This window comes from Cavia porcellus, unplaced genomic scaffold, assembly GCF_034190915.1.
Source record: "Cavia porcellus strain 051 isolate PalLab524CR breed Dunkin Hartley unplaced genomic scaffold, mCavPor4.1 scaffold_10, whole genome shotgun sequence".
NCBI lineage: Eukaryota > Metazoa > Chordata > Mammalia > Rodentia > Caviidae > Cavia > Cavia porcellus.
Window position 1 is genome coordinate 21749904 of NW_026947493.1, and position 27496 is coordinate 21777399.

The 27496-nt window shown below is 35.7% G+C and overlaps 1 protein-coding gene across 11 annotated transcripts in view; it reads left to right on the forward strand.

The window, feature by feature from the left end:
- The window catches only part of Rbms3 (RNA binding motif single stranded interacting protein 3), a 753628-nt gene that overhangs the window by 624119 nt on the left and 102013 nt on the right, over positions 1-27496 (forward strand). For 7 of the 11 annotated variants that reach the window (XM_063257075.1, XM_063257077.1, XM_063257076.1 and 4 more), the window contains exons 8-10: positions 6318-6364; positions 17709-17805; positions 20027-20077. In XM_063257075.1, the coding sequence (XP_063113145.1) occupies positions 6318-6364; positions 17709-17805; positions 20027-20077 (195 nt within the window). The remainder of the gene's footprint in view (positions 1-6317; positions 6365-17708; positions 17806-20026; positions 20078-27496) is intronic. The other 4 variants (XM_063257078.1, XM_063257079.1, XM_003480157.4 and 1 more) reach the window with 1 other exon arrangement.

Consider the following 27496-nt stretch of genomic DNA (forward strand, 5'->3'; position numbering starts at 1 on the left):
CCATAGCACATGGAGCTTTGCTTTAGCAGATGAGACCAGACAGCTGCCATACTTTTCTGATTGTCTCTTCTGGGAGAATCTAAACATTCAGCAGCAATCCCTTGACTGTGCAGAACCATACAGAGTTATTACCCAGGAAAAGTATGCAACTGATCTCTTGTGGAAGTCATTCTCTCATATCTCCTTTCCGCAAGTGAACCAATAGCCAGTCCTAATTTTGTTCTCAGCATAGTTTTTCCTACTATTTATTCTTTCTTTAACAGGAAGAAAGTTAAAAACATTTTCTTTGGCAGAATCTTGACTTACTCTTTGATCATCCTATGATTTTATGATTATTTCAGATTTTTATTAAGTTCTAGGAATATCTTGGATTTTCACACTTTTGTTATCATGTGAAGTCTGATAGTATGTTCATTTGGATTTTTCAATTCTTATTGTCTTCCTCAACCAGAAATACTGCATCTTTAACCCAGAATTAGATATCTTGTCCATTATCACTCTGACATATCTGATTTTGCAAACTTCTTCCTTCTACTTTGCCTGTATTATCATGACTGTGCAAAGCCAAATGTCTCCAGACATTTTCAAACTTACTTCTGAATCAAATCTCTCCCCTATATTACTTTCACAAATGGCATACCTTTTTCATCCCTAAATTTAGAATTTTAAAATATGTCATAGAAGATACAATGTGCTTTATTAAAATTAAAAAGTTTACCCATTTTAAAAATAATTCTTTTGGTATACATCTTACAATAGTCTGAAAATTTTTCGGAAGTCTACAAGGTCATTTATAGTTCTATCACCTCAATTTAACAGCTTGTGGAAATTAAAGTCAGTTTTATCTTTTATCAGAGATCTTCAAAACTTTTGTATTTTTATTTTAGAAACACCATATGAATGTCATGTTTTCTAAATATAAATATTGACAAGTAAGCATAAAGGATGTTAATTGAGATTCCATTTTAATAGCTGTCTTAGTTACTTTGTGCATCATTAGGACACAATACCCAACACCCACAGATTAAAGAAGGGAAGGTTCATTTACACTCAGAGTTGGTAAAGGTTTCAGTCCATGGTAGCTGACTCTAAGCAGGGCGAGGCAGCAGTGGTACCTGGCGGAGGGAAAGCTGCTCATAGGGTGGTAACACAGAGACAGAGGGAAAAGGAGAAGGAAAGGAGGTAGAACCTTCCAGGCCAGGCTCAGTCACCCAGCTCTTCCCCCGAGCCCCACCTCCTAAACCAGGCCAGAGACAAACCCCATAACCTACTCACCTTCCTGGAGCCCCACCTGTGGGTACATGAAGCTCTTGGGGGACATAGAAATATAAGCTGTAACAATCAATACAAAAACATTTGTAACATTGTATTTCCAGATGTATTTTATGCATGTTATCTTTTAACTCCTTTTGCTTATTGAAAATCTAATCATAAACCAAATAATAGTTGTATGTTATTAAATAACAGCCTAATAAGTATAATTATTAAACTTGTTTACAAGTAGTAAATTCTTTAAATACAATACTGAGAATACTATAATATGTTTGACTTCTTTGGCTTTTTCTGAACGTAAGTAACACTAATCCAGAATACCATATGTATTAAAGTATATATCTACTACAAGTTTACTAAAGTGTTTTCTTAAATCTGATTGTAAGAACCTGTTAATCCTTGTAATTATTCAGTTGTAATTTATCTAGTTATAATACATCATATGTCAAGAAAACCTTAGGATAAAGGAATGTTAGGCTCAAACATTATGGTTTTAATTTCCCTAGAATTTCAGTCCATATGTGTTTGTACAATCTTTACTTTCTCAAATGTTTTGATCTTAACGTTCAGGGTAAAAATAGTTTCAAAGGTGAAAAAACAATTCTGTCAGCGAATCTTCTCACTGACTTTGTTATAGTCAATGAATCTCTGCTTTCCAGATGGGACCTAGTATGTCTATAGAAGGAGTATCTCCGAAGTAGTAGTGCCTACTTGCTGAAGTATAGACTTTAAGCAGTTTTTCTATACTTATTCCCAGTATAACCTAACATGCTTAATTACAATTATGAGATTAAATAGCTAACTCCTAATTCAAAGTGATGTTTTGATGAATCCTCCACACATTAAAAGTAAGGATATTTCAACAATTCAAATAAACCATTTTTTTCTATTTTTAGCTCTTCTAGTATTGTCTAGAAGGCCTAAAAATATCCTATTTTGCCTTCTACCTTAGCCATTAGAAATTCAAAGCTTAGCCATTTTTGAAAAATGACAAAATGATCCATTTTTATTTTAAATAAGTTATATGTGCTTCCAAAATAAAACAATATGAATTTAAAAAAATGGAAAATATTTGTGAATGTAAGCCCTCTTTAAATGTGACAGAATTAAGCATCACTTTCTACGTGTACGGTGTGACATTTTCATTTTATCCCCAACTGTTTTATTTCTTGTATTATTTTGGAGTTTGTGAACATGCCATGATGTTTGGTGATTACATAATTTTGATTTCATGGTTCTAGCTTAGTATAGAGGTGGCTAGACACAGCAGCAAAATCAATTTCTTTTTCATCTTTGTGGGAAAAGACAAAAGGAAATTGAATGCAAAATCTGCATTAAGGCCATATTAGACAGGTAGCTCAGCAATCTGTTACACCTGGTGTAAAAACAGGCGTCACTGTGGAGAGACTGTGCTACCATGCTCAACCAACAGTTAGATTTAAAACAAAGAGAGCCCTTTGTGCCACTCTTGCCCTATTTTGTTACCCATATGTTCCAAATGCATCTGACCTAACACTATCACTTTTTGTCTCCTCTTACCAAAGGAACTCAGAGGCAGGACTGTCCTTAAACAAAATCACGAAGTAGGTGAAGCCTGTATTCATTCCCTAGGCTTCAGCAGCGACAGTTTCACCCTAGACCTCACCACCTCGCTGTCCCCAGATTTCTTGTCAGTTACTCAGTGTTCTGCATTTGTACCTTGCTTTCCAGAGGGCTTAGGCTGTCTCCTGGTACCCAGTGGGCTCTATGACTTTATCATTGCCCTCCCAGAATTGTTCAGTGGCTCCCCAAGTGGAGCTGGGCAGTCTAGATCTCCCTACCTTACTTCCTGAGTCTTATGTCCCACTCTTCTCCTCTACTGCAAACAGACCGTCCCCTGGCTGTTATTGTTTACACATCACCGTTCCTTTTGTCTGAGCCAGCCTTCACTTCTCATCTCATCTCTCCAAGGTAGGCTCAACTGGACCCCCTCTACATACTTTACCTGACCATCCCTAGTCCCTCACTGTACCCTCTATAACACTCACATGGTGCTCAACACGTTATTGCTTTGTATTACAATATTCATGTATGAATTTTGTCTCCATGCACTGTGCTGGATGCTTTATAACTGTAATCACATTTAAATTTCACAACAAGCCAATGGAGTAGTATCAGACCATTTAAAATGTGAGGAAACTGAGGCTCAAATAGATTAAATAACTTGCCCAAGGTCACACAAATAAGAGCTAGGAATCAGCCAAAGCTGTCTGACTCCAAATCACACTTCCTCCTACCCTCCCACACTTCAATCTCCTCAGTTCTGTTTTATCCCTGAAAGGCAAAATGAAGGCTTGAGTTGGAGGAAGAAGCCCATTTAGGGCCTTGGAGTAAAAGACATTTACCAAAGAGATAGAGTTTATTGATAATTATTTTATTTTTAGCGAGGCCTGGTTGAGTAACTAGAATCTATGATGTATAAGTAAAATGTGACAAAAATTCTTCACCTCATTGGTAGAACAGATAAACATGGCATGGAATATTTAAAACAGTTTGTAATCTAATAAAAACTAGAGAGCTTTGGTTTGTCTCTGAGCATTATTGGAAAAAGAGATAGATGATAGATAGATAGATAGATAGATAGATAGATAGACAGACAGAGAGACAGACAGGTAAGCAGCAAATGTGATGTTGACTAGAGAAGGTTTCCTACAAATTACCAATTTAAACAATTTGGGATAGTTAGGAGGCTGAAGATCTGATTATCGTGCTAGATGTCTCTATTGACATCTCTATCTATCTATCTCTATTGAATGTAAAGCCCACTTTTAAAATTTTGTTTATAGTACAGCATCCTGAATGCATTATCAGAGAGAAATAAAGTGTCCTTAGGAGGAAAATCTTCTCACAAAAAGGATAGTTTTTTACCAAGCCCCTGTCAAGTACCAAGGGATCTAGGGTTTCAGCTCAGCTCTAAACAGCTACACTTAGCCTAGGGCCAGGCTGTCTCCATCAGTCAAGTAGCAGAGGCCTCTCCCCTGGGAAGAGCTGACACTTAAGGTCTCTAAAGTTGTTGTTGTTGTTTGACATTTTGTTTGTTTTTGTGGGACTGCAGATTGAACCTAGGTAACTACCACTAGCCTACATCTGCAACCCTTTTTAATGTGGTTTTTTGTTGTTGTTTTTACTTTAAGATAGGGTCTCATTCTGTTGCCAGGCTGGCCTTGAAATTGTGATCCATCAGTATCTCTTTTGCTTTTCAACAGACACAAAATTTTTCATTTATATTATCAACTTCTCGTTTCTCAGATCCTAGTCTGTCATATACGATTAGTTGTGGATCTCTTTAGCGTGCATGAGATCTTTAAGGTTAAAGTGGGTCATGTATTGTCACTAAACATGTGTCTTCCGGAGGACTCTGCTGACTTCCAGCAGCCATTTCTAGTTTGTTTGCAAACACCAGTGAAATTTATGTATTTTCCTTTTATGCCAATTCCACTCATGCATGGCTCTACACTTCTGTTCCTAACACCAATCTTAATAATAGCATAGTTATTAAAATAATTGTTATCTAGAACCTGAAATGCATACTGTGTGTCAGTCTCTGTGAGAGACAGCACAAGAATTTTCAGTTTAGGTACTGAATCCAAAGAATTCAAACAGCCTAATAGGAAAGCTACTTCACCATTCTGTCAAAAAGAAAACAAAGTAAAACAAACTCAAACATTAAAGTTGCTTTTGTTTTTTCCTTACATGTTTTATGGTTTTTCTTATAGTCTACAAAGTCCTCTATATTCATTTAATTCTTTCCCATCTTTTAAAGTAATTGCAGATTCACAGGAAGTAAGAAAAAATTGAATCTATATAACTCCATTTCCAGTAGTTAGATATTTATAATTGTTCAGGATCAAAGCCAAAATTTGATATTATTATAATTGATTTTAAAATTTTAAAACACAAAAATTTTTCTGCCCTGTGAATAGCTCGCATAGTTTTAAATTCTACTCTGTGCTTTGTCCCTATTCATAAGTGATAAGAATGCAGACAATCCAGGGGAAGAAAAAGGAAGGAAGGAAGGAAGGAAGAAAGGAAGGAAGGAAGGAAGGAAGGAAGGAAGGAAGGAAGGAAGGAAGGAAGGAAGGAGCCAAAGGGGAGGTGCTCATAGATTCACTCAGAGAACTTTCTCCCACATTGGTAGACATGATATTTGGGTCTCATCAGACCCCAGGTGACTGTCACAGCAAAGGAATGAAAAGGATCCCACCTCAGAAGACCTGCGTCAGAATCTGATTCCACCTCCAAATATATGACCTTGAGCAACTCTCCTGGACTTCCCATGCTTTAGTGTCGTCATTTATAAAAGGGAGAAACTATTTCTCCTGCTTGCTTCGTAGGGTTGTTGTAAGAATCAAATGTGCTGGTGTGCATGAGAGAGAGGCAGGTTCTGAATGGAAATTATGAAGTTGTACCGTTTCCTGAAACTACTGCCAGTTACAGAAGTGTAGTTTTTCAGAAGTGTTCTCATTCTTAGAACAGAACTGCCCCCTAACATGAGCCATGTGGCCTAGAACTTCCATCATGTGTGCATGACCTCCCCTTTCCACCACTTAGTAGGATAAATACCAATAATCATCGAAGGAGCACTTGGTGTTCTCATTACCTGCACCCTGAGGCATAGTGTCTATTCTAAAATTAATATTTCCAACAGTTTCTTCTACAAGGTCTAGAGCACTTTAAGTAGCTTTTATTTTTATCTTGACTGCAAGATTTACTTCTACTCTGTGTCATTCCATGAGATGCACCATGGCTGTGCTTGACAATAGTGAGAAAATATAAGGGCACCAAATTAGACAGTGAGCGATTTATGAAGTAAAATTGCAAATCATCCAAAGCTCTGAACTCATTGATGGGTTCAGGTTTGTGGATAGTGACAATATTAATTTTGAAGTAAGCTAAGTAAAATGAACTTTAATCATGGAAAATAAAATAAAGTCTTTGAATCGCATGTTCTGGTATCACAGTAAAAATGTTGAGATCTGTCTTCTCCCCTCTTCCCCCATGTGCAGGCTGGCATGGCTCTGACCTATGACCCCACAGCTGCCATACAGAATGGGTAAGTAGAACCTATTTTTCCTGTTTTAATTGCCAAAATATATTTGAACTGAGTCAGTACCAAAAAAAAAAAAAAAGTTTAAATATGTTTTTCTTTTGTGTACCATTTTATAATCAAATGTTAAACTTTTTGCCATTTTAGTTATTTCCTTCCTGTAAGTGATTCTCTTATCTGCCAGCTAGATTCTTCCCTCTCCCTCTCTCTCTCTTTCCTTCTCCTAGGCCTCTTGCCCAAAATGAGGAGCATAAATAACTGAAACACAGGAGAGAACATAGATAAAGTTCAGGTGGGAGAATTATCTGTGTTTCTCCAGGACAAGTGTATTGCTCTGCAAATCATCATGCAATCTGGTGTTCAATAATTTCTAGTGTGCTTCCAGGTTAAATTTTATGTTCATAATACTTTCCGCTCTCCTATGGTGGTCAGCATAATGTTAATAGCCAGAGAGCAGGATAGCAACTCAGGTGATTAGATCTTCATTCTTTACTGATATCAGCATGTGGAAATTTGTAGCCTATTACAGAGTTTCAAATTTCTCCTGTAAAACATGAGATTGTTAAAATGTGTGGTCTGGCATTTCTAAATTTTCATGAATTCTGGATAGTTTTAGTTGAAATCTTTTCTCTCATATGTGTGTCTGCGTAATATTATGATATATATATATATATATATATATATATATATATATATTCTTTTTTACCATTGTGTGTCTTGCCCCTGACACTAATAATTTGCTGCTTGCTTGCTTCTTTTAACATCTCTTTATGGTGGATTTCCCATATGGCTTTCATTCTGCTGTCTGTCTTTTAGTCTCATCACAAATTAAATCACAACAAAGACTTCATTAAAGATCAATGTAGAGGGTGGAATGAGTTTAATTTCATTTTTCTCTTTGGTCAATGACCTATAATGAAAATCTGTGGGGTGTTGAAAGTGTTATAATAGTCACTACTGATTTGTGTCATTCTGTCACTCATTTTTTCCTGCCTCAAGCATCCAGTGAGTGTGTCAAGCACAGTGCTACAAAATAGACCCAAAAGGCAGTGTACAGCACAAAGTCTTATCCCAGAAGAAGTCCAAAGTCTCCTTTCCCTAAAGAGTGATCACTGCGAGTAGATTAGGGGAGGAATCTACTTCTTTTCCTTTGGTTCACTTGATTTATTCCCTTGTTAAGCAAATAACTATCTGTAAGTTTTGTGTTCAGAGCACTCCACTAAGAGTTGGGAATATATTAGTAAATAAAATGGGTCCCGTCTTTGCTCTTTTTTGCTTTCTTTGATAGCAACAGAAGTTAATTAACATTAAAAGGCTTTAACTGTTTATTCATGATAAGCATGCAAAGAAGTGCAGGATGATAGGAAGAGTCTGACCTTGCTTGTATAGTGAGCCAAGACTTTTGGGAATAGTGTCTTGAGCTGAGATTAGACAACTTTTAATAACTAACTTGATTTCATTTGATGGTAAAAGAGAGTGAAACAAAACTGGCTCTGAAGTCTTTGTCCTAGAAGGACTGGAGTTACTATTACAGAAAGGCAAGGCAATGTAGTCTAGAGCCATATTTAATTATCGGACTTCTCAAGACAGAAACAATGAACTGGAAGAGGAGAACTGGGTGGTACCTAGAGGGTGGTACCTTCTTACATGCTGTCTTACTCAGACATTCGTGAGCACACACTCAAATTCTCTAAAGGCGTCATTTTCCACTTACTTGTGCTTAATCATCAAAAACCTAAAGGATTAAAACTTTGAGTTTTATTTCTTAATCTGAAGGGCAGAAGGTGAAATTGGCCCAGCACCTTGTTCAGCCAGTAGATATTGCCCAGTGCGGACTGACACTTGGAACTGAGGCTTTTAGTCCTTGTCTACTTGAAATCTTACCCATTTTGCTTTTTTGTTGTTACTATTTATGTTGTTTTGAAACTTTGTTACCTCTTGGAACTCATGACTGTTTATTGGTGCTCCTTCTTGTTCCTTAAGCACACTTCCTTTTCAATTTTATGGTCCTATTCAGTTTTTCCTCCTATTCTTCTCATTTTGTTCATTTTTTCTCATGTTTTAATCTTTACACACTGTTATTTCTAGTGATCTCATCTGCTTCTATCACTTCAGGAGCTGAAGACTCACATGCTATGTTTCTAGTCTCTCTCACCCCTGACACTTGTAGCTATTAGGTGGTGTCTGTGCCTTTCCTTTACCCTTACCTGCACGTCACAGAACAAACTACACTCATTCAAATGAAAGCACAAAAATACACAGCAAATTACTTTTCTCTTTTAAAATTTACTCTAAAGCCACTTGGACTATAAACTCAAGTTTATCTGGCTTGCTAAATTTTTCCCTAAATTTTTCATGAAAAAATGATTATTGACACTTTTTCATTCTACATCTGAAATCTATCTTCATTCCAGCCCTGCCTCCCTCTCCCTGATTGAGTTCCTTTCATGGTCATCCCTACCTGTACCAAGTCCTCTTTTACCTAGATCTAATGTAACCGTCCTCCGGACCATCTTCCATGACCTTTTTAAATATTTTTAGTAATTTGTGTAATCATATCAATTTACCTCTCTTGTTTCAAATATTACGTGTTATTTACTAACTACTGAACAACTCAGACTTCCCTGTACAGCAATCATAGCGTTTCACAGGTTGTTTAGTGCATTTGATCTGATCTTTTTTGTAACTCAAATATCCCACTGTGTCTTTAATACAAGGAATTCTTTCCACCTGAGTTCAGGCATGGTGATATCCACTCTTCCTCACCCCCCTGCCAAACACAAACTTAAAAAACAAAAATACTGCAAGAACATCATCAAACCAGACCATGCAGAGCTACTTACATACTTGATCATAAGAAAAATAATGCATGCAGTGATGTGGTTGACACGCCAGAACCGGACTCTTATCTATGCACATCCAAATTCTGCCGCTTACCTCATGTTAAATTGTGGCCATTACTTGTACTTTAGCTTTCTCCTTTTATGAAAAGGAGATGATATTATTAGTCCTCTTTAATAAAACTTCTTAAGGATTAAGTGAACTTGGTATGGTGCAACATAACCATTATTGTAAATATTGATATTCTGTTTTACTGTTCAGTGTTTCCATTAAACATTCGCCAGTTAGACTTCTTACTTCATGATTATTGACACACCTACCTATTTTCCTGCTGACCTGGTGACCTGGTGAAGATATGCACTAGATCTTGTTCTCCTTAATAGACTGTGTAACACAGTATTGTGGATACCAAATCAGATATAGGAGCATGGTAGTTGGTATCTGTCTGATTCTGTCAAGCGAATGTCAGGAAAATCACTTCCCTTCCCAGCTATCAATTCAGTTTGGCCTTGTATAATATCTTAACCTCCTTTCCTTGAAATACAATCTTCAATTTTACCCAAAGCAGCAAAATTATCTGAGTTTGTCAGGTCCTGAGTTAAGGATGCAGTTTTGAAAGTGTTAGACTATCCACTGTGTATTGATGACAAGAAGATAGAAATATTATACACCATATGGAAATTGAAAGGAATAGGAAGATTGTAGCTAAATAATTTTAATTATTTGTTACTACATCACATAGAGTAATTTTAAATGTTTGGCTGAATTTTGGTTCTATTATTGTATACATTTACAACCCAGTAATAGTGTACTAAAAAAAAAAAAATCAACCATTTCTATACATGTAAGATGTCAAAATAACTGTGTGTATTTTCTTAGCATACTGCCCTGTGGCTGAACAGCGGCAGCTCCCAGAGATGTGGAACCTGAGTTAGATAACTCACTTAGCTCATCAAAATGCATTAATGACCAAAATAATGTTTGACACTCCCTGTTCATATTGCTTTTTTTGGTCTCATAGTCAAATCTAACTCAGAGAGAAGAAAGCTAGCAAAAAAATAAATACGTATTACTGCAGGGAGGAGGCTAAACCAAAGATCTAGTAACCACTCTCCAACCAAGTTAGAATTGTGCTGATTCAGAAGAGCTCACCAAACTTTTTTTTCCTTAAATTTCTATTATTTAACTGTTTAAAATTATTTTGGTGATACAGTTTAATAAAAAACCTCACATCATATCAGAGACATGGATGTGTCCAATTCTACTATGAGATGACCAAGAAGAGAACTCTGATAGAAACATAAAATACTAGGACATTTATGTACATATTCACCTTTGTATGTATAAGTTTTTTCTGGACAAGTAAATACACAAGAAATAGTAGCAATCATTTTCTGTGAATAGCAAGGGAGTCTTGAGAAATTGAGGTGGGAGAGAAACTTATGAAGTTTACCTTTGCATGTTTTTTTTTTCAAAAAGAAAAATAAAGAAAACTAATTCCACTGCACAACTACAGAGGAAATGTGGTTGCATTTCAGCGAATATTGGCAGGACTGTGATGAGCGCTGGCGTGAGCCTGTCCTTCTACAGAGGTCCCATCACCCACCAAAGATGTATTTCCCAATGCTGAGGGGTCCTCTCACTGTACTTTGAGAAGGAGACTTTTGATGATTGTATGGGCTGCCTTATGGTTAGTAGCTCCAACAGTGTTGAGAGGCGAATGCTCTTATTTCCATAAACTCCACAGTAATAAGAGCATCATGAGACTGAAACAAAGACTTTTCCATTTAACTTGATTTTTAACTAATAAAGAACAAGCATTTTGTGATTAGACCATTTTGTAATTGTAAGTGCAACATTTTATAAGTGCTATTTGCACTTAATCAGTGGAACATTTCAGTTCTGTCACCCGCCTGAGTTTATCTATATTGTCACTTCTGTGAAAGAACCAGTTCAATGTCACTTGTATCTAAGGATTTGAAGGTTACAGTGAAGGTCTGAGTCACCACAAAGAAAGACCTGTATATACTTTATGATAGGCTAACTTAGAATGTTAAGAATGTTCCTTCTTCCTTCACAGTGTGTTGGTAGAACTCTATAATGTGTTATAATTTTTGCTCTATAGTTTTCTTCACAGTCCAATATGAAATTTGGTCACTTTCAAATATAAGCAGGAGGGTGGGAAACAATCCCTCTCATGTTTGAAATCCCATCTTTTCTTTGCTTTTCACGCTGAGAGCTGCAATGTAAGAGCTCCTGGAAGGGTTTAGTTGAATAAAATGTATTCTTGGAGATGACATGAAAAAGAATGCCTTCCTATAGCACTGATTTGCCAGCTATTTTATAGGGATATTTGCTATTAAGTGATATAGAAGCCTTATCTTATTATACTAGAAGAGAAATCTAAGGTGAAAAGTATGTTGATACTACTATTAAAATGACCAATAATTTATTTATCTTTTGCTATTGTATTACCCTGAGGATAGTATTCATGGTTTGGCTCTAACAATATTGCCTGTGGACATGAAACACAAACCAGTGCTGTTGATTTCAGTGTGCAAATAGGATTTTGTACTTTTTTTTTTTTCTACAGTAAAAAGCATTCTACTCTGGGGTTATTGATATAATCAAGTTATTTTTATTGTCGGTGTAATAAGATTCCATCATATTCCTATTGACTGTTAAATCCCCCAAAGATGACTTTTTTGCAAGCAAAATAATATCTTACTATTGACCTATACTTGCATTTTCTGGACTCATAGAACATCATTGTCTTTAATGTCAGATAACCGAGTAACTCTTTGTGTTCGAATGCTGGATGGCATTGCTCTAAAGTTAACTTTTCTTAGCTACTTTCATTTAATATTTTGTTCATAGGAAACTCTGCAGATGTAATTAGACTCGCTGCTCAAGGCCAGGTCTCTCAGTCTCAACACTATTAACATTTTGGACCAGAAGTGTTTCCCATGGGAGTTGTCCGATCAATTGCAGGATTTAACAGCATCCCAAGCTTTTTCTCAGTAGATGCTAGTAGCATCCATTCCACAGACAACCAAAATTATCTCCAGATATTGTTAAATGTCCCCCTGCAAAGCAAAATCATCTCTGTCTTGTGACCACTGGACTAAATATTTTTAAAGGTGCTATTATAGGGGCTGGGGATTTAGCTCAGCGGCATAAGTACCTGCCTTGCAAGCAGGCGGTCGTGAGTTCCATCCCCGGTACCGATAAAAATGAAAAAGACAAAAAAAAAAAAAAAAAAAAAAAAAAAAAAAAAAAAAAAAAAAAAAAAGAGGTGCTATTATACTTGTAATACTGTGCCAATCTTGAGAATGAAATCTCTCTTAAGTGAGTAAACTGTTTTTAGGAAAAACAATTTGTTGAACGAGTCATGCTCAGTTTTCTATGACAACATTTGGAAGACAAAATGCATAAATTCCCAGGTATAAATACAAAAAGACACATTTAAGAAATTACTTTATATCTGCTATTATCGTTTAAAAATTGTCTATTTCCTTCCTGTTTCCCAGTAGCATGATGTCTTTGCCTAAAGCATTTATTTAGACTTTACTGATTTCATTTTATTTTGACGTGCTGCCTATGTGAAAGTGTTTGCAAACAATAACATGGACACATGGCAGGACTGAGTAAGAGATGGGAAATACATTCTGTAGTCTCGCTCTGGAGTCTGTATATTTTCTTTAGATGCAGTCTTTTCTAAGCCTCATGACAACCTCTCTTGTCACGACTTTAGCATGAGTTTTCTATAAATTCATCTGGTACGTGTTCGGGCTTTAGAAGAGCTTATTTCAAGATACCGGAAGCAGAGAACCAAAATGGTGCCCAGTTCATTCTTTCCAGTGTATTTTCCATTCTAAATGATACTCTGACTTGAGTGGCAGTGTTGGAGCTTACTAGAAAATATGAAATACCATTCTTGTGTGATGGATGGGATTAGAGCAGATAGAACAAAAATGCATTAAATTTTCCCCCAAGGGTTTCTTTAGTTAGTAATAGCTTCCTTGGCTGGTTTTTTTATGTTTCTGCTCTCTATTTTCCCCATAGAATTTCCTGTAAACTCTGCCTGTCAATCCAATTTTTATTGCTTTCATTTTTAATACTCCAATTGGTACATTTTACAAAATAGACCAGCCATGCTAAAATGTGATGCATGATTTTCTCTGTCAGGATAAGAAGGAGAAACCTAAATTTCTAACAGAAGAAGTTAAGCCACTGCATGATGGTGAGAAGGAGTTGTTGAGTGGTCATGGATGTCTGTCATGTTATTATGAGCCCTGGACATGTATTTCTGTTTACTGCTTCATAAATAAGACCTGCCAAAAGTAAGAATTAAAAGAGATTATTAAATGCAAAACATGTTTTTCACAGACAAAGGTCATTTTGTCTGGTTACTAAAGCCCTGGCATGCATAGAAAGCATGTATAAAATTTCCTCCAACATTTAAACCCTACTAGATGCTCTTTTGTGAGGTCTCATCTTTCAACTCCTTATCTCTTTCAAGGACCCGTCTTCTATTGTCGATTTGTCTGTCATTGGCCATTGTGCACTGAATCACTATTTAATTTCCTAAACTACTCTCTATTCGTTCATCACTCACTCATTATGTAGTTATTAAGTGTACTGCATCCCAGTCTCTGTGCTAGGCAACAGGGCTGATGTGTTACCTGCCATGAATCTATAGTCTAATGGGAGAAACAGTAAATAAATACTTTGACCTTTTATGCTTGGGCTGCCACCAACATACAGTAACTGGATGACCCAAACAACAGAAATTTATCTTCTCACTAGTTTTGATGGCTAGAAGTTCAAGATTGAGGTTCCTGTTGATTCAGTTTTGGTTAGGGCTCTTTTTTTTCTGTCATATACTATGTTTCCTCATAAATAAGACCTCTGTGGGGAAAAATCAGCCTTGAATACTAGAGATCAAATTCCAGCCCAAATTAACCCACTCTTGCCTTACCTGCCTTACAGAATAGCCATCAAGCGAGAAGATAGTGATGACAGTGTATAACCTTCTTGGTATTTCTTTCTATTAAGTATGCTAATACAGTCCAATCAAGGTTCCATCTTTATGACCCCCTTTAATTACTTTGCTAGTGGCCCCATCTCCAAATAAAAACCACACTAGCAGTTAGGACTTGAACACACAAAGTTTGGGGGACACAAACATTTCATTCATCACATGTATAAGTAACATTTTAGAAATTCTGTCTTCAGGAAGTGTTAAACAATAAGGAAAAAGAGATAGAGAATACATGAAGCATGGATGGTGAATGATGTTTTAGCTGTGTGTCTCGCCAAAGGGTGGGGCAAAGATAATTGGATGAGACCAAAGATGAACAAGAAATAGTCTTCAGGGATTTGTGGAGGTAAATGTTCTAGGTAGTAAGAATTCTAAATTCAGTAACAAGATGGGAAGGCTAGTGACGCACATATGGGAGAGAAGAAAATCAGCGTGATGGGTGGATCCCAGTGGTCTAGAAAGGGTGGGATATAAAAATGCATCAGGAGAGGTGGGCATTATCTTGATGGTTCTGGGCAGTACAATGAGTTCATGTTTTGTATTCATTGCAATGGAAAACATTGGGAATATTTTAGGTTCAAGAACATATGGATGTGGTAAATTTGAGTGACTGTAGAAACCCTAAGAGACATTTTACAATCTTTGCATCTGTGTTACACATGATTAAGGCTCAGTATCTTTTTAAATTAGAAATGTAGATAGACAACTTCTTATATGGCATTATTTTTAAAAATAATTAATTTATTCAGGACACATTTCTACTTTTTGAGATACAGTTCTAGAATTTTGACAAGCACAATTCTGTGACCACAATACTAAGCCAGATTTTGAGCAGTACATTCATCTCTTCCTAAAGTTTTTGCATTGTGCTTTAAAATGTATCCCTTCTTCCACCCCCAGATCTTGGCACCCACTGATCTCTTGTCTGTAACTCTAGTTTTCATCTTTCCCTGTGGTAACACAAATGGAATCATTTGATATGCAGTCTTTTTAGTCTTTTCCACTTAGCAGAACTCACTTGTGATCTGGCATGTGCAATGTTTCAGTAATTGTAGGTGGCCTTGCCTTGGTGTGGGTGCTACACACACACATTCAGCCAACTACAATGAAAACTATTTGAAAAAGTATATCTGCAGAAAAAAAGTGCATTCATCTTTATATAGGTCATTTACATTGTACTAAGTACCATAAGCACACACCAAGCATGCAGGAAGATGTGTACAGGTTATATGAACATATGAGAGCGTTTTATATAACAGAGTTTAGTATCTTTGGATGAGGCTATTTATTTTTTTTCATTTTAAAGAAAAAAAAACAATAAAAACAAGTGATACAGAATTTCAAAACAAGATAATAGGAAATCAGCAATGGCTAATATAGTCCTATTATTATCTTCAAATTATTTGTTCAGATTATGAGATAAAGGCATGCATAATTGATCAAACAGTATAAACACAATTTTTTTAAATTAACTAAAAGAAATTGATAGTAAAACTATCTTAGCTATCTTTTGTGTTTGTGTGTATATATATATATATATATTTTTTTTTGCCTTCTTTCTTTTTGCCTCTCACCCATCCCATTGTTCTTTCCTTCTGAGAAGTTACTTTCCCTTTCACAATATCTAGTATAGATTTTGAACCTCATTAACTTTTTCAGTTTCTTACGTCCATTAATTTTCAGTTTCTTACATCAGGGAGACAATATGAGGTTTACACATGGATTTGGTTATTTGGAGTGGGTCCTGGAGACAATCCACATAGAAATCAAAGGATGACTGTATTCTCCTTTCATTGCCCAGCAATATTCTAATTTATGGATGTACTATACATTACTGATTCAGTTTAACAAATCAAGTTAATCTTGGGTTGTATTTATTTTCAATAAAATATTGATAAAGCCTCTATAAACATTTGCACTGAGGTTTTGTGTAAATAAAATACTTTACTTTTCCTAAAAAAATGGAATTTCCAGTTCATATACTACATGTATGTTAAGCTTTATAAGACATCACCAATCTGTTTTCCAAAGTGGCTGAACTATTTTACATTCCCATCAGCAGTAATTCTGTGCATCCTTGTCAATATTTGGCACTGTCTTTTTCTATTTTTCTATAGTTTTATACCCAATCTTTTAAAAAATTTTTCAGTTATGTAAAATTAGGGGTTCAGCAGGCATGAATAATAGAACTACAGTGTATAATAAGCCCAATTTTTCAGCTATATTTTTAAAACCAAATATCTACAGCTTTCCTCTGAGATTCTTGCTAAGAGCTCAGTAATATACATTTAAGGCTATAATTCTCTAGTCTTACTATCAACATTTGCTCATCGAATCCTGGAAACCTTACATTTTACTTATATAATCATGTGAGTATTGCAAACTGCTTCTTTTTAAATTAACCCATGAAATTCTCTGTTCAAAATATCAGTGATTCATCAGGCTTAATTAAGGCTTTGTCCAACTAATTTAAAAATATGTGCGTACTAACCATCACTTGCTAAGCATATTGCAATGTGAAATACGATTCATTTTCCTGGATGTGTGTTTTTCATATCCACTCTCACATCAGGGAAATACTCTGTCTCAGACAACCTAGTTTTGTTTGTTGTGTGACTGATCCTATTAGTCTTTAGTTATAGTGAGACTTGAAGAAAGAAGCTTGATTTAAAATTCTACTGAAGCATTAAGCAAGTTGCAATGCTGGGGTGTAGGCTGATCAGAGATGGGCATGTCACTGATTTTACATCTAGGAGCTACCCTTTTAAAGATCTCCAGAATGATCTCTCTTTTGATACATGGATTACTAATCTTGCTCACCATAATTTTATGATTGTTTGACAAAAGGTCTTGGAAGACTAGAAATGTTTGTGCTTCTCAAAGAATCACCAAAATTTTATCTCAACTATTCAATATTTCTCCCAGTGCCTTTATAAAACCCAAAATTAACCCTATTCCAACTTAAATGCAAACCATCCTCTGTCTTCTCTTGTCATGCAGATAGAGTTCTCTTCATGTGGGCATGGACCCGATATCCAGAGCTTTTTTTGATTGATTTCTTGAATAAAGAGATGTAGTTCCTGTCTGTGTAAGATCTGCCATCTCTCTAAAGCTTGATGTTTTCCTTTGCCTTTCTTTCAGACAGCTTTAGACTGCCATTATCTGTTCTTGAAGAATGATGTCTCTGGCTTTCCTCCTCCTATAATTAAAGACACTATTATGCTCACTTGGCCTAAGAGACTTTGTATAGGTAATTTTGTAAGATCACTTGAAGTTGTTGCTTTGCTTAGATGATTTGTTTTTAGAAGAATCAGATACTGTCAAGCTCTGAATGGTCCTGTTAACAAGTGGTGGAAAAACATGCAGGGGAAACTCTTGTTTTCCCAGTTGTTCTTGGTAGATTTGATTAGTGGCCAGGCATGCAGCAACTTCATGAATCTTCTTTTTTGTTGTTTCTGTTTGCAGATTTTATTCTTCACCGTACAGTATTGCAACCAACCGCATGATTCCACAGACATCTATCACGCCATTCATTGCTGCTTCCCCTGTCTCCACATACCAGGTATGTCTGATTTACCTGCACCTCAGGAGAGATCTTTCTTACCATTAATTCACTATCTATAGGCAAATAGAGCACAGTAAACTAAAACAAAAGTCATCCTCATACACTTTAGTCACGTCTTAATGTTCAAGTTTGGAATCAGCCTATTCTTTCTAGGACTGGTGTGCATCAATTCATGGAATAATAAAATCCAGCATAATTTCATTCCTCCTGCTGAGTTTTTATGGTTAGGATCCTTTCCAGCCAGTCTTAGGACAGCTGTCTTACCACCAGGAAATTATTTTGCTTGTTGTCTTGTGTTTTGGCCATTTATATGTCCTATTGTGTCTTTTCTAAAAGCACGTTTGTAGACATTCCTTCACTGACTCCAGGCTATTTTATCACTGTCATCCAGTTTTGTCACAGTGGTCCTGGTAAAGCTTTACAGATAAATGTTATATCACGCTTCTCCCAAATAGGGAGATTATCAAAGTTGTGAAAAGTTATTCCTACTCCTTGCTCTTATCTCTTTCTCAGGCCCAAAGAGATCAAAACAGACAGTAAGGGCTCTTCAAGTTTGAAATATAAGAAAAGCTAAGACTCAGTGTGTGTCGTAAATCAGGTGTTGTAACCCATTAACTCTAAGTACACAGATGAATTAAGTCACACTTGCACCTCAAAAATAGTAAATACCTTATTCCTTTGAATTATCAAGCATGTGATATTTGTCCTTGTTCTTCTTTACTTAATATTGGTCTTCAAAAGTTCTTTTATTTCTAATTCAGAAAATACCTTTAAATGCTACATGTAGAAAGAGAGAATCTAGTGTATTTTAAAAATTCTTTGGAGAGAGAAAGACAAAGAGAATGCATGCATGTGTGTGTGTGCATGGGCTTCTCTGTGTTTTGCAAACGCTGCCAGGGATGATTTATAATGGGCAAAACTATAATATTGCTGACTACAAGTAATGCAATGAAATTTCATCTTATTCAGCCACTACATACTTCATTTTAGGATGTCCCGGCTGTCAGAACATCAAACTTGAGAAAATAAACATTTTCCTTAATCAATTCCCCCAAAGAAGATCATTTTCATTCTTTTTTCTGTAATCATGATCTTGAAACATGTGCATGGGTGAATGAAATAGGCGTTTGTTTGAACTGCATTAAAGGGTCCTAGAATGGGAACTTCTTAGTTACCTTTCCTTGGGACTCATGAGGCGACGTGCAGGTGCTGTTCATTTTGTTCTTATGGCAGGCCTGCTTGCTTGTGTGTGTGCCTGTGTGAGGGTAGATGCACACGTATGTATGTGTTTTCTTTTCTCTGATCTTGGCCTCTATTTTGGCCAGGACCACCCATCGAGCATCAGTGTAGGTCACTTTGATGATATGAATAATTTATTCACAGAAAAATGATTTTACGTGGGAGAGCTCATCAGTGGAATTTAACTGTAGCTTCCGTTTTTCAAAACAGAGATTACAGCAATTTCCCATGTTGTTGATTCTTGCTTGTTGCCACTTTCTACAATCCAAAGTGTATTGGCAATTTTGACGGTATAAATATACTGAAAACATAATCTCTATAGTTTTCTATATGACAGTCAGCTTATACATGCTGATTTCCTCATTTGGCTGACCTATGATTTATTTAAGAAGAGTTGGCTGCTCAAATGTTCATTTTTATTTGCTATACCAATTGCAGTGTCAGCAAGAGAAAGATACCAACTTGCTTAGCTTGGCTTTAACCCAAAACATTATCCCAAAATTTCTGGTTTATTTCATTAAGTCTTAGCACCAATTGTACTGATTGGGCATATTTCTAAGATCGAATCACTATAGCATTCAAGGTAACCACTAACAGAAAATGAAGACAACTTAACAGTCAACTCTTTCTTCTTTAATTACTTAGCAAGCATCCCTGGAGGTTGACACATAAATAATCTCTGAGGCTTTTGAAAACTTTAGCTTCAATGCCAAACTCAAAATGTGCTGTAGGATCCAATGTGATCCATGTGGGCATAGAAGCCAGCCAGTGAAATGGGAAGTTGCTTTACATTTCATCATGGTTCAGGGATGAAATTAATCTGGTCATGAGTTCTCTTTTTATCCGGGATTTTGAGCACTAATTGGCTGTAAAGTCAGATTGATTCTACTTTCTCATGACCAAGTATGACTCCACTGAACACAAGAACCAAGTTCTTTCTGTGATTGCTTTGTGCTAATAAATGCTGTTTGATGCATAGGTCCAGAGTACTTCATGGATGCCTCATCCGCCATACGTTATGCAACCAACAGTAAGTGTTCTCAGTCACCTGAGGCTAAATATTTTTATTATCCAAGTGCAAGCTTTTGTAATGCATAGAAGCTTTGGGGTAAAGCTTTCATTCAGTTCTGTGATTCTTTCAGGAAGCCATAATTTCCAGATTAAAAGCTGTTCCTGAAAATCTACAAAAGGATGTTGAGTATAGCATGAGTTACAAAGGCAGAAACAGAGACACACAGAGCAAGCAAAAAGGAGAGTGAGCAAACTCCCCTGTTGGAGAAATAGCAGTCTATCTCCCAAGTCCATGTCTACCATTTGTCCTGAAAGCTTTTTGCTTATACAGGAACTTAGAACGCTGGAAAGTTAAATCCACCATACAGGGAAAATCTTTGTTTTCCATCTGTCATGCATTATTTCTGATGTAGTCTGATGAGATTTGTGGGAAATTTTGAATATCTTAGCCAAGTGTTGACCTGAAACACTAAATTCAAAATATGTAGTTGTCTATTAATAAATGATTAAATATTGATAGCCAGATGGGTAAATAGTTTTATGTTAATTATCTCAAGCAAGTATTTTCATTAGTGAAAAAAGTCTTTTAAGATATTCAAACTCTGTTTACTACTTACTACGTTTCGCATTTTGTGGCACATTACATTAATCTCAACTAAAAAGAATATTTTATATTAGAATCTAGAATAAAGGCTAATGACTTTTATTTCTGTCTCACTTTCAAGTCCAGTCTATAGAACTATGAGAGAGAAATGGAGAAAGAGAGAGAGAAAGAGAGAGAGCGAGAGAGACAGACAGACAGAGACAGAAAGAGAAAGAGGGAGAAAGAGACAGAGATACAGACACAACAGACACAGACACAGACACAGACAGACAGGTATGAGGCTAGCAAAGAGCCCTAGGTAGGACATTGTATGAAAGGTCTCTGGCATATTTTTTTTTTTTTTTTTTTTGGTCTCTACTGGTCACTCTACTTAACTGACCTTTGAGAAGAATCAAACAAGAGAATATATGTAAAAACAAAGTAAAAATATGGCATGCTATACATTATTACATTATACATTATCATAGAGTATTTTAATGAACAAAAAGGAGCATTGATACTTTTTTAACCCTTTTGGGAGTTAAATTTAAATGAGGTCGCAAACAATAAAGACTAGAGAGCTAAGAACACTGATATCCACCTATTGGACAAAAAGATCAATCAAAAGATTTGATTTTCATATTTGAAATATAAATGTTTCTACATTGTTTCTAGCATTTCTAGAGATTCTTTTTATTTAAAGATTACAAAATATGTAGCTTACCACAGTAGAACTTTGAAAGATATTTGTCAAGTCTAAAATCCTGCTATGTGCCATTATTTATATACCTGGGGGACTTTCTGAGTTCATCTGGTCTACGTGCTATAAATCATAGCAATATGCAATACATCCAGGCCACACACTTCTCTCCAAGTCATGAGTATAATTTAGCCTGTGCCGCCAAACTCATCCAGAGCACAGAACAGAGCAAGCCAACACAGGAAACGCAAAGATGGCCTGCCAAGTTCTAAAGAGGAGATATTCTAGAAAAAAAGTCACCTTCTAAAATAATGTGTTCATCTATAGTTCACAAATGCTTAGTCTTTTCACCAAGGCTAAGCATCATCTCTTTGTGACTAAAATGAATATATATCTGGAAAAATCAGTTTTTCAGAGACATCAAAGTAAATACAATGCTTCAGTGCTTGAATGAAAGTAGTTGGATAGATTTTTATTTCACTCGTTAGCCAGTGCCTAAGCAAAGTTCTTTTTTTAGATACCTCCCCTTCCATTCATTACAACTTCAACTCCATGCATGCATGTGTATTTCTCATCTACCTTGCTTTAGCAATAGAGGCATGTATGTGCATTTTCTGAATGTATGTGACAGAGACAAAGGTTCACTTTGTCCTTTTGAACTTTTCTTACTGTGGCTTCCACTCATTGATATCACTGTCATATCCCATGAATGGACTGCACAGCATGTTTCCTTAAGCCACTATGTTTAAAATACAATTTATTTGGCCAGAGTGGATTCCTAGGAAGAGAATGGCCATGCCAATTACCAATTCATTATAACAGCGTTCCAGGAACACAGAATTTGTACCATCAGTCTTTGTTCTGTGACAGTTTTTCTATTTTTTTTAATATTACATAAATAATTTGCCTTATATTCTGTAGTTTCATCATCAAACTATGGATTAAACTGATCACAGTATTACCAAGATATCAAAAGACATTTCAGGTTTCTAAGGCCAAGAAACAAAATATTCAGGTTTGAGAATAATGAATGAATGAGTTTATGATTGGCAGCACAGATTCTTGTTGGGATTCTTGGGATAGAAAGCCTTGCTAGCTAGAGGACACTGGGAAACAAACTTAAATTTTCTGAATGCCAGTTTCCTCCTTTGTAACATGGATATACTAACACCTAAGTAATTATGTTCATTATGTTCACTAAATAAGGCATTAAAGCTTTAGAAATAGTGCTTGGCAAATAGAAAACACTCAACAAATGATTATTATTTAGTTAAATAATAAGCATCGTATTATGCTTTAGATTAGACCAATGGTAGAAAATGAGTGTTGGTACAGAAAAGAATTTGAGGACAAGCAGGAAGTACCTATTTCTGCTTCATTCACAGTGATTTATCTTACTAATGGGTTTTAAATGGATTGTTTTGATTGAACATATTTCATTTACCTACAGAATGATTCAATGCCTAAAGAAAATACTCACTGGCATCCACTTTAAATATATATATATATATATATATATATATATATATGCTTCAAATTATAACTTGCTTGCAGTTTCCCTCCTTGACCATATTTTCTCTTCTCCATGTTCAGAAAACCTTATAAATTCCCCTCTAGAAATTTCCTCTTCCCTCGTTGCCATCCATACACTCTGGCTCTTGAGTGGGGCCATATTCATTAACTCTACCAGAAAGAACCCTTTCAAATCCCTCCCAGACGTTGCTCCTTCTCAAGCAGGTTTGTATCTCAAAACAAGTGTTCAGGGAAGTATTAAATGAAAAACTTGCAATGAAACTAAAGCGAGTGCTCCTTGTGTTTTTACTAGTATGGAGGAATGTTTAAACAGGAGGTATAACAGTTAAGAGCAGAATGAGTGACGGAAAGAAAAGGATGAACAGAAAGAAAGCACCAGCATAAAGTTTGCTGAACTTTGCCATTCCATTTTTACTTATTTGAAGAGTTAGTTTTCTAAGTAGTGAGCAATGCACTTCTTGTTGACTTAGGAAAAGATCCTGGGGATAAATGATAGAAGTCTCCACCACATTCTAGTATGTGTGCAAAAAAACGGACCACTGATATTGGACCCTGGGTAATTATTGGATCTCCTGAAGTATGTCAGTCCCGTTAGGGAAGCAAGACTGTTTCTCTATTCAGTATGTTTATCATATGAACAGATTCTAAGGAGATAGAACTGTGACACGGTGTGAAGAATTCACTTTTAGGGGTGAACAAGTAAAAATGTTGACAGTCCGTGCAATCAGCTTGTTTCTGCTTCTCAATGCAAGGCTCTACCCTATCCTCTGAAATTCCACCACTTCACTGACAGAATTTTAACAGTTGGTAGATTGCACAAAATATCTTCAGAGCAGGATGACACACTGGAATGTCATATGAATACACAATTCTCATGTTCCAATACACTGGATAGTTTGTTAAATCTCTGCTACTGACAAGGCAGAGAAAAATGAGAGCTCCCAAGAGAAATCAGAGTTTCATTAATTTAAATTCTATTTAAGCTCATTTGAATCATAAATCTTCTGTTATTCATATGGTTAGTGTTGCTTCATATCAAGGAGAAAGGTCAGCTTTCATTTTTACTTAATTACAATTTGGTTACCTAATTACAGTAGTGTAGGAAATGCAAGATACCCTTATTGAATCCCTGGAAGATTTGTTGCTATGCAGGATTATATTGTAATTTTTATTATAAATATACTTAATTTACAGTTAAAGAGCAAACACAAACTTTCTTTCTATAGCAATATTATTTAAAAAAGAAAAAAATACTTACTTTGGTTATCTTTTAATTCTAGACACGTGATGCCTGAGTTGGAAGTTGTATCTTCCAAATTTCCAGGAACATTTTTTGAAAAAGTATATCACAAAGTTCAGAAAATATTGCAATGCCATTCAAAAAGCAATTTTTTTCTTATATTTCATTTTCACTTCAACACCTCTGTTGGGCAAAAAACAAAAAACAAAAAACAAAAACCCTAAAGCTTCTAATTTTTAAAGCAAAATGCCATGGCAAAGTGTTTTTTCTAAGAAGTCAATGTGGCTGAAAAATTATACATTTACAGATTTTTTAGAAGTAAACATAATAATATCCTCTCCATACTTCTGTTAGAAGGGAATCAAATAAATGAGAATACCCTTAATTAGGGCATCTTCATCTTGGTGTCACCTCTTTTTAAATGTTCTTCTAAACCAGTGGGATAAGTAGGAACAGAAGAATTTTCATAGCAAGTCCCTTAGATACACTAAAGAAAAAAAAAAAAAAAAAAAGAGCTGGCCTTGAAGTTGTAAATTTCATTCCAAGTTGCTAAAGTATGTTTTCAAGCCTTAATTTACATGACTTTATGAAACAAATACTATAAACAATGGAATTCAAAGCCCAAAGTTCAAAAGAATATAGAGGTATAAGACTTCCCAAACAGGATTGCCTTTACTTCCCATTCTACTGCTTGGAAATAAACCTTGGTAGCAAATTCTTCGGTCACTATTCAGTCTTTTTTTTTTTTTTTTTTTTTGTCTTTTTCCTTTTTATCGGTACCAGGGATCGAACTCACAACCGCCTGCTTGCAAGGCAGGTGCTTATGCCGCTGAGCTAAATCCCCAGCCCCTATTCAGTCAATTTTTATAAATATAGAGGTAAATATAGAGGTATATATATATATATATATATATATATATATATCCTTATACAAAATTAAAAATATAATCTTACCACTTTAATTTTTCTCCTTACCTTGTTTGTTTGGTGTACCTATAACATCACTGGGTGCTTTTTAAAGAGAAGAGATTTATTTTGGCTCACCATTTTGTAAGCTAAAAGTTTTGACTGAGAAGCCAGTCTGTCTAGGCTTTCGGGTGAGGTGTTCTGGATGTTCATAGTGCGGTAGATATCACATGGCACACAAGAGAAAGTCCACAGAGGAAGCCATAGGCCAGAGAAAGGGCCAGTCTCATGATTTTATAAGAACTTACTTTTCTCAGAACTATAATTGCCTCCTACTAATCACAACCCATGCCATAAGAGTAGTATTAATCCATTCATGAGGAATATCATGACCCAATTACCACTTCAACATTTCAGGAGTTTTAATACTGTTACACTGTGGAACAAGTTTCCAGCACATGAGTCTTTAGGGGACAGACCATAGCAAGAACATTCTGGATGTTCACATGTGAGTTATATGTAGCTTACTTTTAAAGCTTCATAATAAGCCATTGCAAAAATGCTTCAAAGGTATTCAACTAATTTCCTACTCATAGTTATTCCAGATACATCCTATACTACTCACTCAAAGAACTAAGAGCTTGTTATTAAATTGTAGTAAAAAAAATACCCAAAATAAATTTCCAGTATGAAGGGTGTATGTGTTTGAGAATTTGATGTACATTTTTGATAAACAGCATGTTAGTAAGAATTTTTCTTCTCTCATGGTCTGTATTGACATTAGGTGGTCTCAAGCTTTCAATATTTTGTTAAAGTGAAAAGTATTGAGTAATGTTTCATTGATACTTTGTTTTTATTTATTTGGCTTCAGATCGATTGAGTTGTTTCTCATGTTTTTGGACTTCCTTGTTTTCTTTGTCTCTGAATATCAAGTTCATTCACTTTGCTCATTTTTCCTATAGAATAGTATTGATCTTTTTATGTGTAAAAAGTTAAGAAACATTGTCATAGGTAATTTAGATGTTTTCTAAGTTGATTTGAATTTTAATTTTATGGTACTTTATGAATAATTGTAGTGTTTATGAATTCACAGTCTTCCTCTTTAGAAAGAGAGTCACCAAACATATTCTGTGACAAGCCAAGTAATACACACTTTTGTGTTTTTGAGCCATGTACTGTCATACCCATCAAGTTCAATAGTTGTAGTGTAAAAGTAGCTATAAATAATGTAAAAATTAATTGGTGTAGCTGTTCTACTTAAGCTTTGTTTAAAGAAATAACTGAGAACTACACTTGATTTTCAGGATATCTTTGGCCAACCCCTGATTTAGAACAATGGGTTCCATGTGAAATGCTCTAAACAAGATTGCTTAAAAAACGTTTTTATCTCTGGAGTTTATTTTGTAAACAAGATGAGATGATTGTGTTAATTGGATTTTCACCATTGTTACAAAATCCTCAAATTACAAAACACAACTAATTTCAGTGGAAGGTTTGCTGTGCTCACAGTTTCAGAGGGTTCAGTCCATGTTCAGCTGGTTCTAAGGCTAAGACATCACGGTGAAAGGACATGGTGGCCAAAACAGTGGAAAATAGAGAGAGGAAAGTCACTCGTCAGAGATCAGATCCAGTCTGGAGATCACACTCACAGGGTACATTCTTATCTGCTAGGTTCTACCTCATGTCCCCTCATATCCTAATCATGCCTTCAAAGTATGTTTTTATCACGGATGAGTTCACTGAGGAAATTAGTGTCTTCATGGTCGAATTGACTTTTGAAACACTTTGCCTGTAACAATCCCCACTCTGAAGAAGTAACCCGAGCTGCCATGAGGGAGAAAGGTGGGATGACCAATTTGGCTTCTTCAGGCCAAAGCGAATCGTAACTGTTGATTGGCAGTCAGGGATACTCTGTAGAGTGTCTATTAAAGGCCCTTGATATACACCAGGCATTTATATCTTTGGTGACTTACAGCTTTAAATCTGGAGGAGACAAAAAGAAAGAAACAATTAAGTGTGTATGGTCTAAATAATAGAATTATTAGGATAATTATAAGTCCAGTTCCTCCTAAGAAAAAGCATCAGGAACTTATATTCTAAATAGGTCTCTATCTCCCTGAGGAGGCCAAGAATCACCATCCCAGGGCCCTACAGGACAAGTCACTGTTCTGTATTCATGCTTGCTTGCTACATGACTTATTTCCCCATTTGTTCCCAATTTCATCAAGTTTACCTATGCAATTAATTTTACTGGTTGACCATAACTACTCTTATACCCTTGAATTATGAAAGGATCCTTCTCTATCTAGGGTGGTCATCCTCTTCTACTGAGTGTCCAGCTTTGGCGAGGACTCAAAAAAATGATGAGGGAGGAAAAGGACACTGCTTAGTCAGTCAGATCAGATGAATTGACCCTGGTGATCAACATGGTGACAAATGCAGCATCCAGGTTGCCCTCACATCCAAATGTAAATAT